Source organism: Psammomys obesus, unplaced genomic scaffold (assembly GCF_907164565.1).
Source record: "Psammomys obesus unplaced genomic scaffold, mPsaObe1.curated_primary_1811, whole genome shotgun sequence".
Classification (NCBI taxonomy): Eukaryota; Metazoa; Chordata; class Mammalia; order Rodentia; family Muridae; genus Psammomys; species Psammomys obesus.
The window spans coordinates 26,400,370-26,418,323 of record NW_026592890.1 but is presented as its reverse complement, the minus strand read 5'-3'; the positions used below and the strand labels follow the sequence as shown (position 1 = coordinate 26,418,323).

The following is a 17,954-nucleotide window of genomic DNA, read 5'->3' as shown; positions in this document are numbered from 1 at the left end:
GTAATAGGTTGAAAGGCAGCACACACATATAAAGCAAAGATATGGTGGAACTTAGACAAGGCAGGGATGTCACTGCAGCTCATCTAACAGCTCATTAATGAAGACTCCCAAACTGTTTGATATGGAGAGTCTGGAAAAGGAGAATTATCAAACCAGACCATCCCCTGCCAGAGAAAGACAGGTGACAGCACTTAGGAGACCCAAACACAAAGCTGTCCCCTGAGTCATAGAAGTAAGGTTTCATTACTGGGGGTGGGGAGGGAGCTAAGATTCACATTAATATGGTAGCAAACCACACAGCTTCTCTTTGCCAGCTGTGAGCTGTCAATCTCAGCAAGCGCTTTTCCTTCTGCACAGACCTTTTCTAGAGAATACATGCGAGTATGCTGTGAGTTATTATGCTCAGTTCCCCGCTGACTTATTTTTAGGGCTCTGTACCCTCCATCACCAGTAAGAGTGGCACACAGTGGGCTGGAAACCAAAGCAGAGGCATGAATGTCTGCCTTGCTAGCATTTGGTGAACACTGACGTGTGTCAGGACTTTGTCATAAGCAGTAAATGAACAGTGTCGCCTATGTGAGGTGACTTCAGTTCGAAAAGTAAATGCATGCCCACCTAGCTCTTGATTAAACTTTTCTTGTGCACATCTTTAGAGAACTCTCATGGATGTGGATACTGGGAGTTTGGCATTTCAGTGCTTTCAAACAGATGGTGGGTCTCTTTTAGCTTGGCTCAACAAATCCTTCTACTAAGCACAAATGAACAACGTGAGCAAAATTTTAGAAAGAGGACAGCACGGAACAGTGTTTTTAGCCTCTGCCTGTCCTGCTGCTTCCTTTTCCTAACTAGGCAGTCAGTGTTAGCCAGACCTCCATCCCGGCTGCCCTGATCCTTCTCTGGTGACGTCCACTCCATCTCACTGCTACTGCCCTAGAAAGTCACATGGGGAAGCTATCCTTGTCTGTAGCTGAACCGCAAAACATCTTTCAGATGGATAGCTGTCTGTCTGTAGAAACAGCCACAGGAACATGCCATGCTCCTGCCTTCTAAAAATAACCCCTTTCCCATAACCCAATTTTTCATAACCATTGAGCCAACTTCCCCCACACACACACACTCCCATCCTAAGTCTCTGACTCACTCATTTCTCCTGTATCTCAGTTGCACACTGCTCATCTACCACCTGCCTCGGCTGCTGGCTTCTATCTCCTTCAGATTACAACTAGATCCAATTTTAAGGCATTTCTGGCATTTCTTATCAATCTCCTTGGAAAGGCTTCAGTGAAGTCAGGTACAGTTGTACATTCCTGGGGAGGCTGAGGACCTTCCAGGCCAACCAGAACTACATAGTGAGACCTTCTCTCGAAAGAAGGGCGGATGGTATGGCTCAGTGTGTAAGCTGCTCACTACCAAGCCTGACTACCTGATGGATCAACTACCAGGACCCACATGGTGGAAGGAGAGGACCAATTACTGCATGCTCTCCTCTGATCTGTACACATGCATGAATGCACACATACACATACACACATACACACACACACACACACACAGAGAGAGAGAGAGAGAGGCAATAAAATAATTTTAACAAAAAATAAGTTTAAGAGCCCTCAATGGATTCTTAGCAGGAAATGCAAACTGCCCAGTTCTATAGTTTCAACAGTGCTTCTTGACTCCTATGCAAAAGCTGCCTCACAGATATGGAGGCCATGTGATTCCCCTCCTTGTTTCCTTTGCTCGCCTGGTTTTGCCCACCTCCCTTGTCTAATTCTGTCTCGCCCTTAATCTAGGCTAAGTGACTCACTACATAGCATGCCTCATCCACTTACTAAAGTTCTTACATCCTTTCAGTCTTACATCTCCTAAAAATTCTGTGGAAACTAGGGAAACCACCCACGCTAGCATGCCGCTCCCATGTACAGACACATGCGGGGACACATACAAACATGTCCTGTTATTTATACATATCAGGTAGGCCGACAAATCCAGGTAGTCCTTCTAATGCCCAGGTTAAGAAAATGACCATCAGAAGGAGCCCCCTCCCTCTTCCACACTGATGCTGCCATAAACATAAATTAGAGCAATGAAATCATCTTTAATACATTTAGTCTGTTTTCCAGATTCAAAGGTATTACTGATTGTGGAACTGTGTATCTTCTCTCTCTCTCTCTCTCTCTCTCTCTCTGTGTGTGTGTGTGTGTGTGTGTGTGTGTGTATACACACACACATTGGTGTGTCTAACCCCACTAAAATCATAAGTACCCAAAAGACAGTGTTCTTGCTTTACACGAATTGCATCTTCCCAAGATCTAACAATGTTTTGCATGCATTAGTTTTATTTCTCAACAAATGGATAGACATGAACACAAAGCACCCCCACCTGCCTTGTAATCTAGATACTGTTTGTGGATACTGAGTGTTCTTGATTGTAAATACTCCATCCAACATAAGCAGACCCTCAATTACTAAACACTACTATTGACTATCTTTTCCTGCTTTTACATGTTTAAAGGTTATAAAATTTCTTCTGTTGGAAGAAATTGAATGTGAAGTTTTAATTTAAAACCTAGAATTTCAGAAAGACAAACTTGGTATATACTCGCTTATATAGACCTACAAGACATGATAAACATAATGAAATCTACACACCTAAAGAAGATAATCAAGAAAGTGGACACAGGCGAAGGTGATTAATCCTCATTTAGAAAGACAAATGGGATGTGCATTGAACTTATGACAGGAGTCTATCACAAAAGGCATCTGAAAGACTCTACCTAGCAGTGTTTCAAAGCAGACACTAAGACTCATAACCAAACCCTCGGCAGAGTGCAGGGAATCATACGAAAGAAGGGAAGTTAGTATGATATGGAAAGGATAGGAGCTCCACAAGGACCAAATATATCTGGGCACAGGGTCTTTTCTGAGACTGACACTCAACCAAGGACCATCTATGGATATAACCTAGAACTTCTGCTCGGATGTGGCCTGTGGTAGCTCAGTAACCAAGTAGTTTTCCAAAGTAAGGGGAACACGGACTATTTCTAATAGGATCTCAAGGGCAGGCTGTTTGACCCCCACCCCAGGGGAGGAGCAGTCTGTTAGGCCACAGAGGAGGACTTTGCAGCCAGCCCTGAAGATACCTGATAAAACAGGGTCAGATGAAAGGGGAGGAGGTCCTCCCCTATCAGGGGACTTGGAAAGGGGCAGGGAGGAGACCAGGGAGGGAGTGTGGGGTTGGGGAGGGAATGAGGGAGCGGGATACAGCTGGGACACAGAGTTAACAAAATGTAACTAAAAAGAAAAATAAAATAAAAAAAAAAATAAATAAAACCTAGAATTTCATGTATATATTAGTCTTTTCTTTAACAAGTTAGTTTGAATAGATGAAACTTTACTGGAATTTGATTCTGTGCTTTAGAATATGATTTTTAAATTTTTTGTGAAATTATTTTGCCCAGTTTTATTCACTTAAATAATTAATTGTAGTGCTTGGATCAAATCCATAGCCTTGGGCATGATGTTGAATAAAATCCCCAGTCTCAAACTTATGGATTTTTCTTTTTGCAAAATTATTTTTTATTTTTCTTTTTGCCTTTTATTGAAAACAGATTTTTTTCCTCACATAATACATGCTGATTATGGTTTCCCTTCCCTCTACAGTTCCTGCCCAACTCTCCTGCCATATGAATTCACTCCCTTTCTGTCTCTCATTAGAAAGCAAACAGGCTCCTAAGGGATAATAATAAAATAAAATATGATGTAAAACAAAAAACTAACACATTGAAATAGAACAAAACAAACCTGCAGAAAGAAAAGAGCCCAAGAAACAGATGTAGACACAGAGACCCACTCATTCACACACTCAGGAATCCCATAAAACCACTAAACTGAAAGTTATAATATATACAATACACATTATATATGTGTGTATGTATGCATGTATATGTATATATGTGTATATACATGCTTTTTGTATAGGTGCATGGTGCCTCGGTCTCTGTGAATTCATGTAATTATGAGGGATTTGTTTCTTTGGTGTCTTCCATGCCCTCCGGCTCTTAGACTCTTTCTGCCTCCTCTTCCATAGGGTTCCCTGTCCCTGAGGGGAAGGATTTGTTAGAGACATCCTGTTTAGGGCTGATTGTTCCAAGATCTCTCATTCTTTGCATACTATCTAGCTGTGGGTCTCTGTATTTGTTCCTGTCTACTGCAGGAGAAAGCTTCTGTGATGATATCTGAGTAAGGCAGTGAGCTATAAGTATAGCAGAATGTCATTGGGAGTCATTTGCTTGCTGTGTTCTTTTAACAGAACAGTAGAATTTGGGTTTACTCTCAGTCCCTGGGCTATCTAACCTCAGGTTTGTTTGTTTGTTTGTTTGTTTGTTTGTTTGTTTGGTTGGTTGGTTGGTTGTTTGGTTGGTTGGTTGGCTGGCTGGCTGGCTGGCTGGTTGGTTGGTTGGTTGGTTGGTTGGTTGGTTGGTTGGTTGGTTGGTTTTTAATCACCCAAGCTGTGTCAACTATGGCTTCCATCTCATGGAGTGGACATTAAGTCCAATCAGATATTGGTTAGTTACCACCAAAAGCTTTGTACCACCATTGCACTAGCCAGTCTTGCAGGCAGAATACCATTACAGATCAAAGGTTTTGTGGCTGAGTTGATGTTTATGCTTCTCTTTTTTGGTACCATATAGAGTACTTTTCTGTACCAAAGAAACTAGGGTGCCGGGGGTGAAGGCTCTCTTTTCCATATTCAATGATTTGTGTAGATATTGTATTCAGCAATGGCAGCCACCTACTGCCTTGGCAACAACATGGGTTGTTTGGTTCTCATGAGACCCCTTTGGCCTACAACTCCATTAGATGCAACTGATTCCTGATACTGGAAGTTTCATTGGGTGGGAAGAGATGTCCAGTTCTGACTCTGTCTCCCCATTATATATATATATATATATATATATATATATATATATATATATATATATATATATATAAAATTATATATATTCCATATATATATATATATGGAATCTTCTCCTGTATTAGGTTTCCATATGACCTCCACATATGCCTCTTAATTTTAGCTATCCCTGCATATGTTCTCTTCCTCATCCTCATCCTCCCTTCCTGCCACACTTGGTCCTTCCATTCCAGCCACTCTTCATCTATAGTATAATTTGAAGCCAGTGATACTGATTCTTGCAGCAGTTCTTTTATTATTTAGGACTGTTTTAGCTGTCGTGTGTGTGTGTGTGTGTGTGTGTGTGTGTGTGTGTGTGTGTTTCCATATGAAGCTGAAAATTGTCCTTACAACATATGTGAAGAATTGTGTCAAAATTTTGATAAAGATAGCATTGAATCTGTAAATTGCTTTCGGGAGGATAGTCATTTTTGCTTTATTAATCTTACCAATCCATGAGCATGGAAGGTCTTCCCATGATATCTTCCCAAGATATCTTCTGATATCTTCTTCAATTTATTTCTTCAATTTCTTAAAATTTTTAATCATGCAAGTCTTTCACTTGTTTGGTTAGAGTAACCCCAAGATGTTTTATGTTATTTGAGGCTTTTGTAAAAGGTATTGCTTCCCTGATTTCTTTGTCAGTCTATTTGTTGTTTGTATACAGGAGGGCTACTGATTTTTGTGAGTTAATTTTTATCCAGCTACTTTGCTGAAAGTGCTTATCAGCTGTAGGAGTTTTCCAGTGGAGTTTCAGGGTCTCTTATGTTTACAATCATATGTGCAAATAAGGATAACTTTGACTCTTTCCTTTCTAGTTTGTATCCCCTTGATCTTCTTCAGTTGTCTTATTGCTCTAACTATAACTTCAACCTTATCTTGGACAACCTAATCTTGTTTCAGATTTTAGTGGAATTTCTTTAAGCTTCTCTCTATTTAAGTTGATACTGGCTACTGGCTTGCTGTAAACAGCCTTTATTGCATTTAGATATGTCTCTTGTATCCCTGATCTCTCCAGGACTTTTATCATGAATGGTTGTTGGATTTTTGTCAAAGGCCTTCTCTGCATCCAATGAGACAATCATGTAGTTTTTGTCCTTCAGTTTTTACATGGTATACAATGACATCCTCTCTCCTTTGTTTTTCCTTCCATCAGAAACAACATGAGAGAGTGAAGGAGCAGATGGAAGCTGTGGGCACCTCTCTGAGTATGTCTACAGACTCTCTTACAGTACCTCGGCTGACGCTTGAGGAACTTGATGAGATAATAAAGGTAAGGACATACCTGATTGCTCCGGCTTGCTGTTACAGCAACTTTGAACAGCAGCTTCGTGTCAGAGTACTCCAATTCAATTCAAGTCAGTAGAATTGTGAAACAGTTTCAGGTAATGCAGATCTCTAGTTTCTTGTGTTTCACAGTAGCACACACAGCTACTTAAATCTCAGTTTCACAAATTAAGTAAAATTAGAAGTTCTGCTCTGTTTGAATCACTTTCATTTCACATCCTCAAGAGCCACATGTGACCGCAGTTTTGATGGCATGGATATGGTCACAGTGAAATCTATTAAAAGTACTGATGCAGTTTTACCCTATTCAATCTACCTAGGAAGCTATTTTAACAAACCAAATCATCCAATCAGTAAGTAAACAATAAATTAAATGGACAATTTTCAAAAGAAAAATACAAACAGCCAATAAATACATGGGAAAAGGTGTTCAACATTCTTAACTATCAGGGAATGCAAACTTAAACAGTTTTGACTGAGAAACCGTTTCATGTCAATCAAAATGGCTATCATCAAGAAAACAAGCACTGGCCAGGATATAGGGGGAAATTAACCTTTATTCACTACCAACTGGGCCTGTAACTTTGTACAGCCACTACAGAGTAGAACTCCTATATGACCCCGCTGTACCACTCCTGGGTGTTTAACTGAAGGACCAAGTCAAAACATCACAAAGATCCTTGCACATCCCACACTATTCACAATAGATAAGAAATGAAACCAACCTAGATGTTTACCAATAGATGAATAGGTAAAGAAATAAAGAAAAATGAGGCCATGATGTTTTCAAGAGAATGACTAGAACTGGAAACCATTATCTTCGATGAACAAGCTGTACTCAGAAAGACAAATGCCAGATTCTTTTATTGTATTTGTGCAACATAGATTTAAAATTATATGCAAGAGTGTGTTTATATGCATGTGAATATAGGTCATGAAACTAGAAAGGGGGTTATGAGAGGAGAGGAGGAGATCTTAAAGGAAGGGAAAAATGAAAGGTCTGGTGGAACAGCTGTAATAAAAAAAAGTAGAATGGAAGACTATCTGGGGAAGGAAGGGAACCAGTCAGAGAGAAGCAGGGCCCCAAAGAAGGGCCACAGGGGAGGGCAAAAAGTCAGAAAATCTAACAGCATACATGTATGAAAATGCCATAATGAATCCAATTACTTTGTTTACCAACCTAAAAATTGATTTTTTTAAATCCAGCATTTTAAACCCAAATTTAAAAAGGCATGCTTTTTTAAATAGAAAATTTCCAACGAAATATAATGAATGAAATGACCATGAAATAAATGACTTGTTTTTATTCCCCCTGGAGGCCATCAGAACTAAAGCAATCTGGTTACCATATCATTCTTCTTTGGCTACTTAAGTCCCAAAGTCCCCGCTTCTCACACCCAGCCCTCATCACTATCCCTAGTGGAGTCAAAATCCTTAAGGATGAGCCTACCAACACTGTGCTCCAGAATTTTTTAACTTCTCTCCAACCTTTTCCTCCAGCCCACCTCTATTGCACATCCTAGAACCACCCCAGATCTTGTCACGGATCTTACCTTCTCCGGAATCCATCTTAAACCCTCCCTTGCCAAGTACTTTCTCTTACCTCACTTTAGAGCACCCACACCAACAATTTGTGGACCACCTCAGTCCCTCATCTCCACCTCCTTTCTTTTCTCCCTAACCAGCTGAAACGGTCAGTCTAACTATTCCTGTAAAACACCTTGAACTTCCAAGTCCACCTGTTTCTGTTAATTCACATATAGATTCTAACCCTGGGTCTCCACCCACGCAGCTGGATGTAACTTGTAAGATTCCCATGTCCCTCCCATCAGCTCTGGCTGGTGACTTAGCTTCACATATCATTGGAAAACTAAAAACAAACAGGATTCTCCTCACCGCTCCTCCTTCTGTCTGCCAGCCCATCCGCTCCTGTATCTACCCTTCTCCCTTACTCAGAAGAGTTACTTCCCCAGCACCCCGAAATCACATCCTCCTGGGCCCTGGAAACTTGGTTGCAGGGCTTTTGTCCTTTGGTCTTCTTTATTCTTGTTTAAAAAAAAAAAAAAAAAAAACACTTTTTATTGGTTCTTCATGAATTTCACATCATGCACTTCAATCCCGCTCATCTTCCTCTCCCCTCCTTATGGAAGCTGTAGTGTGCCACAGTGAAAGCCACAGTATACCCTTTTGTCCACACTTCTTTGCTTGCAAATATTAATTGCAGTGAGTCATTGGTCTGGTTCAAGGCTTCTGCTATACCATCAATACCGGAACCTCCCTGGAACTCCTCTTAGCTATCTTATTGCTGCCCTGTGTCGTGGAGATCTGCAGCTTTGGATCTTCAGGATCAGCTGCTTCACTTTCTCCAGCAGTTCACTGATGGGCTAGATGTTTGGGCAAGCCAACTCAAAGCTCTGGATCTGGGCGTGGGAGGTATCTGAGCTGGTCAGCCCACCAGGTCTACTGCACCCACGCCACAGAGTGAGTTCTCCAACACTGCACCAGATGGCTCATCCAGTGCTGCAGCCAGCTCCCCTGCTCTTGTGCTTTTGGCCAGCTCACCCTCACCCATGCAAGAGAGCCAGCTCTACTCTGCTGCCCAGGCAAGGTGCAGGGCCCACTCTCCCAAGTGCTGCAGCCAGTGAGGGGCAGAACCAGCTCTCCCACTCTGCTCTCATAACCTGTAGTCCAGTTCTCCCACCTGCCACAGGTGGTGAGGGGTAAAGGGTGGGGTGGGGGGCATCTCCCCCTTGTCCATGCCACCACACAGCGATGAGTGGCAGGGCCAGCTCTCCCATGCTCACACCCTCAGGGCAGCTCACAATCCCCTATAACTCCTGTAGCCAGGGACAACTCTACTGTTCTTCCTGGAAGATACATAGCTCCCTCTCCTGAGTGCTGCCACTGGCAGTGAATGGGGTCAGCTCTCCTGCTCTCACACCCTCAGGGCCAGCTCTCCCACAGTGACCAGGTGAGGGGTGGAGACAGTACTGCAGAGCCCTCAGACATTAACATGTCCCCAGTGACAGCCCAGACCAGGGACATCCACCTTGCCTTTGGTGGTAACAGACCACACCCCCCAACCCCGCTGCTGTCCATGGCCCTCAGTGGCAGCACAGAGCTGGTCCTCACCATGACCTTAGGTGGTATCACCAGCTGCTCACATCAGGCTGTTCCTCACTCTCCTCGAGTGTCTAGTTCTGCCTATCTTCATTGTGTACACATCCTTCAGCTTCTCTTTTTCTTCCATTTCTCCACCACTTACTTGCTTCTCTGGGAATCTGGGGTCATCTCAGAGATGATCTCAGAAGTGCTATTATGTCCATGCAATGCGGCCCCAGGCAGGATTCATCTCCAGGGTATCACCCAACTCTTATGCTTGTTGCTTTGTTGAACTCTAATTGTCAACGCATAGCTTACTCCAGTATCACCAATCTTTTAAACACACACGCAGGCACATGGGCACACACACACACATACACACACACGTACACACACAGACACACACAAACTCAAGGAAGAAAGGAAGGAAAGAAAGAAGGGAGGAAACTGCCCTTTGGAAAAGCTTTTGTTGCTAAAAGGCTTACAGCCCTTCTAATCTTGTTTCATAAAAAATGTCAGCTGTTATTTTACCTCCCAGCCACCCACCATCTGCTGAGCTCAGCCCACTCTGCGTGGGATCCCATAGCTCTCCACTGATACAGTTCTCTGCACCCTCCGTGTGGTAAGCACGTTAGTGCAGGCCACGAACTACCCCTGCCCTTTCCCTTTCTTTGCTGTTATTGGACAACCATTCAAAAGTGAGAGCTATATTCTTAGCTCAGGGCTATGTGGAATGGTTTTGAGATGGCCCTGGTCCTGGCCTGTGCTGGGCTCTTCTCTGGAGGATAAGTAACTTAGCATTCAGGACAGAGCCCTCATTTCCACCCTATTTTCTCCTAGTTGACCTCATTGGCTCTGAAGGCTTTAAAAAATAGTTGCACAAGTGATCCCATCATTTACACCACCATGTCTGACCCTGCTGTCCAAGCCTTTGTAGACTAAGGCTTACTGGACATTAAAAGTCAGAAGGCAGTGTACTGTGTCACAAAGTCAGAATTCCATCTACCGCATAATAAGCACATCAAACCTCACATATGCTGAATAAAAGCTGCTTCCTCCCACCCTCCCCCATCTCAGTCAAGGGAACAGCAAACTTGTTCAAGACCAACATCCCCAGTCATTTCTGAATTCTCCATTCTTCAGGTGACTTTTTACCAAGACTTTTTGGCCCTCTGTCCAAAATGAACCCTAGCTTCTGGCCACTTTCTCATCTCTGCTGCTCCTCTCTAGTTCTAATCACCTCGCGTCCCAGATGAAGTGCCAAAGAAGGCTCCTAACAGATGCAGTTGCTGCCACTGTGGCCCCCCTACATGCATTTCTAATCCATTAGCAGAAAACCCATTTCAAAACATAATCAGACCATATCATTTCTCCTACTGAACTTCTAGTGACACTTAAAATCAGAACCACATTTTACCACAAGCCATGAGGCTCTGCATGGCCTGGCTCTCACCTACCTATCCGACCTTATGCTTTAACTTACTCTCTTCCTCACTCACCACACAGCAGCTCATCAAATTCGCTTTCAAAAATACCATATTTAGTCCTCCCTCAAGACCTTTGTACCTACTGTCCCTAGATCTTTAAATGACTCCTGTCTTTGTGACTGATTAATCCAAGAGAACCTTTTACCTCCAACTACTATCCACCCCATCCTGCATGTTGCAAGTTATTCAAAATTTATTCAAAATTTTTCCACTTATGTGATCCTTGCTGACTGTCTGTGCCTTCCCCTTGGTTGCATCCCTTGAAAGCAGCAACTGTGTTCTTTCTGTCTTCTCTCCAAGAGTATTGGGCATGGACTAGACACATAGTAGACATTTGTTAAAGGAATAATGAGATAATGAGTACAGATGGAACACCAGTGATATTTTTCTGTTCATATTATTTAAAACAATGTGACCAGCCAAATGGCTAGAGGCTTATTATAACTTCTAAGAAATAAATCTTGTGCGATAGAAACTGTGCTCCAATCTAGAGACACAAAAACAAGTTCAACTCAGTTCCCAACTCCTAAGCCTTTGTAGTATCATGTAAGAGTTTGTAATATCATGAGTGAATATTCATGTACAATTATTATAGTAGTATGGGGGTGCCTAACAGTCCTATGGGAACACTGTCTCCCAAGAAGTTAGGGGTTGCTGCAGCATGGGAGTGATATCTGAGCTCAATTTAGATGGGTGAGCAGAACTCCAAGAAAATCCCCACAGTTAAGAAAGAAAAGATATTCCAGGTTGGAGAAATACTGTGTACAGTAACCAGGAAAAAAATACATACAGCATTAAAACAACTAGTTAGACAAGGTTGGTCTATGAGATACAGTGCAGAAAAAAGGATTAAATCAACAGAGAAAGATGAGTCAGAGATGAGAACGGAGCTACAAAGGGAAAAGCAAGGAGCTGTTTCTGAGGAGAGAAATGATATAACCATCACCTTTCCTGAAGATGGTGGAAACTAATAAAAAGCCAGAAAGACTCAGCTCATAGAGGAATCCTGGCCACTAGGGCAAACCTACCCAGTCCCTTTCGCACTGTGCCCTGTGAGGAGAGATTTAAAATTTAGGAAGAAGAACTATGCCCAACTCCACCCTCTTCTTGGATGGAAGCTGAAGGCAGAAAGCCAATTTCCTTGAGTTCTTCATTAAGAAAGCTCTTTGGCTACAAAGGCACCTGATGGTCACACTGCCTGACCAGGTAGATTAACTGTCCTTGGATTGAGTACCAGTTACCAGTTGGCTGAGACTTGACGGCATGCTTTCAATGTGCACAGAAATAACATGCTCCATCTCCATATTTATTTATTTTCCAACTTTGTTTAGAAATTGGAGGCCGGAAAGCAGGGCTTCCTGGAGTCTGGTGGATTCCCCCAGAGAGCTTTTCTGTGAAGGAAATATAAAGGTGGAGCACTAATGGGGTGTGTGGCTAACAGAAGCTGTCGATGTAGTTTTCACTCTTAAAAAGGCAGTAGATCATGTCTAAATGATAAGGAAGCTATCCACGGAGAAACAGGTGAACGAGGGAGTACACAAATCCTCCTTCCAGTAGCTTAAGCCTGAAGCTGACAAGAAAGAAAATGATCACTTGTGCTGTTACCTGGGAAACGGTTCTACGTGTCTCCAAACTCAAGTCACTTAATCTGTTCTTCTTTAGAATGCATCTGGAATCTATGCAGAAATAGATGGTGCCAAAAATGAGCTACAAGGGAAACTTTCTAATCTAAGCAACCTCAGTCATGATTTAGTCCAAGAAGCTACAGACCATGCATACAACCTTCAAAAAGAAGCCGAGGAGCTGAGCAGGTACCATCGAAGTTTTATTCAATTCCATACCAGAGTCCTATTTGCTAGAGACAGCAAATAGATTGGAGTTGCCTTTGCTCGATTGCTGACTTGTTTGCAAATATTTCCTCAATGCCAGTCATCATTTTTTGCAATTGTTTATTGTTGCTGGGAGACATGTTTTTGTTTTTTTATTTATTTATTTGTTTTTATTTTATTTTTATTAGTTACAGTTTATTCACTTTGTATCCCAGCTGTAGGCCTCTCCCCATCCCCTTCCAATTCCATCCTCCCTCCCTCTTCTTCTCCTATTCCCCTCCTCCAGTCCAATGATAGCACAGGTCCTCCACCCCTTCCATCTGACCCTAGTCTATCAGGTCTCATTAAGACTGCCTTCTTTGGTATATACTCACTTATAAGTAGATATTAGACATCTAATATAGGATAATCATACTAAAATCTATACACCTAAGGAAGCTAATCAAGAAGGAAGATCCTGGTAAAATGCTCAATCTTCATCCAGAAAGGCAAAAGAGATGGAGATCAGAAAAGGGAGAAAACAGGGAACAGGACAGGAACCTACCACAGAGGGCCTCTGAAAGATTCTACCCAGCAGGGTATCAAAACATATGCTGAGACTCATAGTCAAACTCTTTGCAGAGTGCAGGGAATCTTATGAAAGAAGGAGAAGATAGAAAGACTTGGAGGGAATAGGAGCCCCACAAGGAAAGCAACAGAACCAAAAGATCTGGGCACAGGGGTCTTTTCTGAGACTGATACTACGCATAAGGACATGCATGGAGATAACTTAGAACCCCTTCACAGAAGTAGCCCATGGCAGCTCAGTGTCCAAGAAGGTTCCCCAATAATAGGACCAGGGACCATCTCTGACATGAACTCATGGGCTGGCTCTTTGATCACCTCCACCTGAGAAGAAAGCAGCCTTACCAATCCACAGAGGAAGACAAAGTTTTTTTCTTTTTAAAATGTCTTTGAGGCTGAGTGTGGTGGAGAATACCATTAATCCCAGAACTCAGGGAGGCAGAGGCAGGCAGATCAATATGAGTTTGATTCCAGCCTGGTCTACAAAGAGTCCAGGACAATCAAGGCTATGACAGAGAAACCCTGTCCCAGAAAAAAACAAAAGTAAGACTAGAAACCTGTGCTCTAGGGAAGGTTGTAAGTGAGAGCTGTTCTACAATTATTAATAAGGTGAATGAGGCAAAAAAATCAAATCCCTTCACAGTGTCTAATTCTACCATCATCACCTGCTAATTTACTTTCCAAACTCAAATATCAAAAGCTGATTTGATGTTAGCAATAGAACTGACTTCTGGTAAATACTCACCTTTCTGCAGTGCCTAACAGGAAATGCTTGATTTAACTCCTGTTAAGAGAAAAATCAATTGCCAATTTCCCTCACAGCACCAAGAAAGAGTCAAATGCCCTTTGGGCACTCAATTAATGTTGATTAAAATGTACCGAAAGATCGGAATTGAATTCATGACCATGAAATAGGTAAATCATGAGATCGTTATAGACAACAAGCACCTGGAAAGGTCAGGGGTAAAGAACAGAGATTAATGTTCACCCTAAACATGTACCATTTTTTTTACCTCTTTACCAAAAATTTCACCTTCAAGACTGAGTTTCTTAGTTAGGGTTTCTATTGCTGTGAAGAGACACCAGGGCCATGGCAACACTTATAAAAGAAAACATTTAATTGAGGCTGGCTCACAGTTTCAGAGGTTTAGTCCATGATCACCATGGTGGGAACATGGCGTGCAGGCAGACAAGATGCTGGGGAAAGAACTGAGAGTTCTACATCTTGATCTGCAGGCAGCAGAAGGGGACAGTGGCTTACTGAGCATAGCTTGAGCATAGGAGACCTCAAAGCTCACCCCCACAGTAACACACTTCCTCCAACAAGGCCACACCTCCCAATAGTGGCACTCCCGATGGGCCAGGCACTCAATCACATGAGTGAGGGGGTCTTACAGAATAAGAGAGAGGGAAGAAAGGAGAAAAAGAGGGGAAAGATGAAGGGGAAAGAGAGAGGGAGGAAGAAAGAGAAAAGAAAGAAAGGGGAGGAAGGAGACAGAAAACATGAAAATTTATAGCATTGGCAGTGCGGGTGTTTTACAGTATTATATTCAGTTTGGTGTCGCGTCTCTAGGAAACGTGCTTTTTATGAAAGCAATAAAAGGGACTTAGAAAAAATTCCATTTTCAATACCACTGTATTGATTATTGGTTTTGAGCCATCCTCTGGCTCTCACAGCACCCATGTCCCACTGGCAGGTACACACAGCACCTTTCTCTACGTGTCATTCTGCAGGGGCCTTCCAGCAGGGTTCCATAGAAGCCACTGTACATTTCACTTCTTCCACAGTCACGAACGTCAGTCACCCTGTCATCGTATTCCTGACTCAATCTATTCACGGAAACATTCAAAATTTCCCTTCAAATTGTAAAGACCGAAAATTTTTCAAATTGGCTGGTTTATACATTTTTTTAAATCTCTTTTTTCTTCTGGGAAGGAAGCTTGTGTTGTTTTGCTTTGTTGCAAAGTCTCTTGTAACCCAGACTGGCTTCCAACTCTAAAGGATGACCTTGAACTTCTGATCCTTCTGCCCCTCCCTCCCAAGGACTAGGATTACATGTGTGTGCTGTTGTACTATTATATGCATTGTTGGGGATCAGATTTAGGGCTTTTTGCATGCTAGGTGTTTTGTTTGTATTTGTTTATTTTGGTTTATTGGACACAATCTTAGGGTTTTACTCTGCAGCCTAGATGGGCTTGAAACTCACAGCAATCCTCCTGCCTTTGCTTCCTGAGTGCTGAGATTACAGGCATGATATCCTTTTTTTTTTTTTTTTTTTTAATTTCCTACTTGTTTTTAAAACAAAATCTCAACCACTCAATTTTACCACTGAAGACTCAGGAGCCAATGCTGGGGTGAAAACGTGCTAGTTCAGAGAGGCAGAGAGAGAACCCAGCTGACCTTCCTACTTCACTGATGTCCCAGAAGGAAAAAGACCCCTTCTCCTTCTCCCTTCAAACTGAATGTCCCTTCTTTCTATTTCCTGTGCATCTCTCTATCTGTCCTCCAGACTTCCTCTCAATCTCTATGTTTCTTTTCTTTCTTTCTTTCTTTCTGATGTCCACTTCCTGTCAACTGGCTGCTATTCCACCTCTTGACCTAGGGTTAACTTTATTTTATCCCGTTTGCAGAAAGCTCTCAGAGTAAAGGTGTGTGCTAGGACTGTGCCACACCACAACTAAAAATAGGTTGTCCAGTACACAATTTCGGGGGTCACAGTGTGATCAAATATCCTGCAGCATCTGCTTCCTTCACATTTTACCCTTGGAGCCCTTTCTAAGAAGAGGTCCCTGGGATTAATGGCAGAGAGCGTTCGGAAAGATTCACCGCCATTTAACATGACTCTTGCCATGACTGATCTCTTTCTCTATAAAAATTAAAGTGTTTTATGACTATCATATAATGAAGACAAAATCATTTTAATGTCCTCATTTTTTTCCTGCTAATTTAAAAAATTAAAATGAACCATTTTGTGGATCCCAACTGTGCCCACTGGGAAAATCAGCCCTGCTATGGAGGAGATTGGCCGACTATGTTCTTAAACAAGAGAAGTTGCTGAGGAAATATAGAGGAAGTTGCTCAGATGGAAGAGGCTAAGAAAGAGCTGACTGTGCTCATCAGTTCTGTGACTGGAAAAGAAGAGCTGGGTAGGATCTGCAGTATCCAGTAGTCTGGGCAGAGACAGCCATTGTCTACTTGGCATTGAGGAACAAAGCGATAGTAGCTGTGAGTGTTTGGGTCTGTGAGAAAATAAGGAGCTGCTAGAGCTGAGAGCCAGTAAAACACAAAGGGTTTAGGATGGACTGTAAGGAGACCTTTTGTGGGATAGCAAAGTATTGGTTAGCCAAGTATGGTGGTGAAGGCCTTTAACCCTAGCACTCAGAGGGGCAGAGGCAAGCTGAGTTCAAAGTCAGCCTCATCTACATAGTGAGTTCCAGAACAGTCAGGGCTATGGAGAGAGACCTTTCTGAGAGAGAGGGGGGGGCGTTATTGGTCAGGAAACTAAATATCATAATACAGTTTCCAAGTCCAGTTCAGAAATGGTTTAAATGTAAGTATAAATCCTGCCGCTCAGGAGATGCAAGCGCAGGGTACCATACGCTGACACAGTTGATCCTTGCTGTGCCTATGTGAATCCCTACTCAGCATTTGATAGGGTATTCTCAGTGACCCAAGCTAGGAAGGGATAATGCAGAGAACATGGGCAGAGGGGAGTCTAGACTGACCTGGGGCTGTCTGAGGAATCAGACAGACAGACAGATAGATGTTAGCTGGCCATTGTGTGCCTGGCAAGGTCTGCACCCTCTTCGGGGGTTGGGCTTCTGGAGTAACACCTGGGTAAGGAGCAGGTAGCGTGGCTAGCAGCATTATGGCGTCAGGCCTTTGTCCAACCTGCACCACTTAAATGAACTTTGCAGGAAGAGAAACAGGGAACTCTTAAAATCCCCATTCCCAGTTTCAGCAGCAACTGCCAAGCAGCAGCTGCCCTGAGCCAAAATGGGATGATGACACCCTGGGGACCACATAGAAAGATGAATGCAGTTATAATGTACTCCCAGGAAGGGAGACTAAAGAAAACCTTCCAAAACCAGGAAGGCGGCATCTGTGATCCCAGAAGTATACAAATGAAACCCTAAGTGTGGCCCCTATTTCCTAAGGAAGTAAGAAGGAGGAATGACAAATTCATTTATTAACAGAAATTTGCACAGTTCGGACATGAATGGGCTGGTGCATAAGGCTTTGGATGCATCAAATGTCTATGAAAATATTGCCAACTATGTGAGTGAAGCCAATGAAACAGCAGAACTTGCTCTGAACATCACTGATCGGATTTACGATGTGAGTATCCCTTTACCTCAGGGTTTGTTGCTCTATTGCCTCATTCTGCTTTGGCTCTTCTTACCCACATTTTTATTAACAGGTTACTACCTGTTCTTTTATATAAAAATACCATTATGTCCTGCTTTTATTTGCTACTGCATTTCCCCCACACGAGTCTTTCTTACTTCCCCTAAATAGTCTCCTTCTGCTTGTGTGTATACATATATAAAAAACCACACTATACAGTATACATGAACACACATAATTATGTGTGATGCATATATGTCTTTGTTTTTTAACATCATTCCTTAACCCTTTAATTCCTTCTCAATGAAAAAGTTAAGTTTCAGGGGCTGGGCATGGTGGTACAAGCCTTTAGTCCCAACACTTGGGGAGGCAGAGGCAGG

The 17,954-nt window shown here is 42.5% G+C and overlaps 1 protein-coding gene across 1 annotated transcript in view; it reads left to right on the top strand.

Moving 5' to 3' along the window:
• Lama4 (laminin subunit alpha 4) overlaps positions 1-17,954 on the top strand; it is a 146,252-nt gene that overhangs the window by 76,829 nt on the left and 51,469 nt on the right. Inside the window, exons 12-14 of the mRNA XM_055616170.1 lie at positions 6,114-6,230; positions 12,496-12,644; positions 17,424-17,565. Of these exons, the coding sequence (XP_055472145.1) occupies positions 6,114-6,230; positions 12,496-12,644; positions 17,424-17,565 (408 nt within the window). The remainder of the gene's footprint in view (positions 1-6,113; positions 6,231-12,495; positions 12,645-17,423; positions 17,566-17,954) is intronic.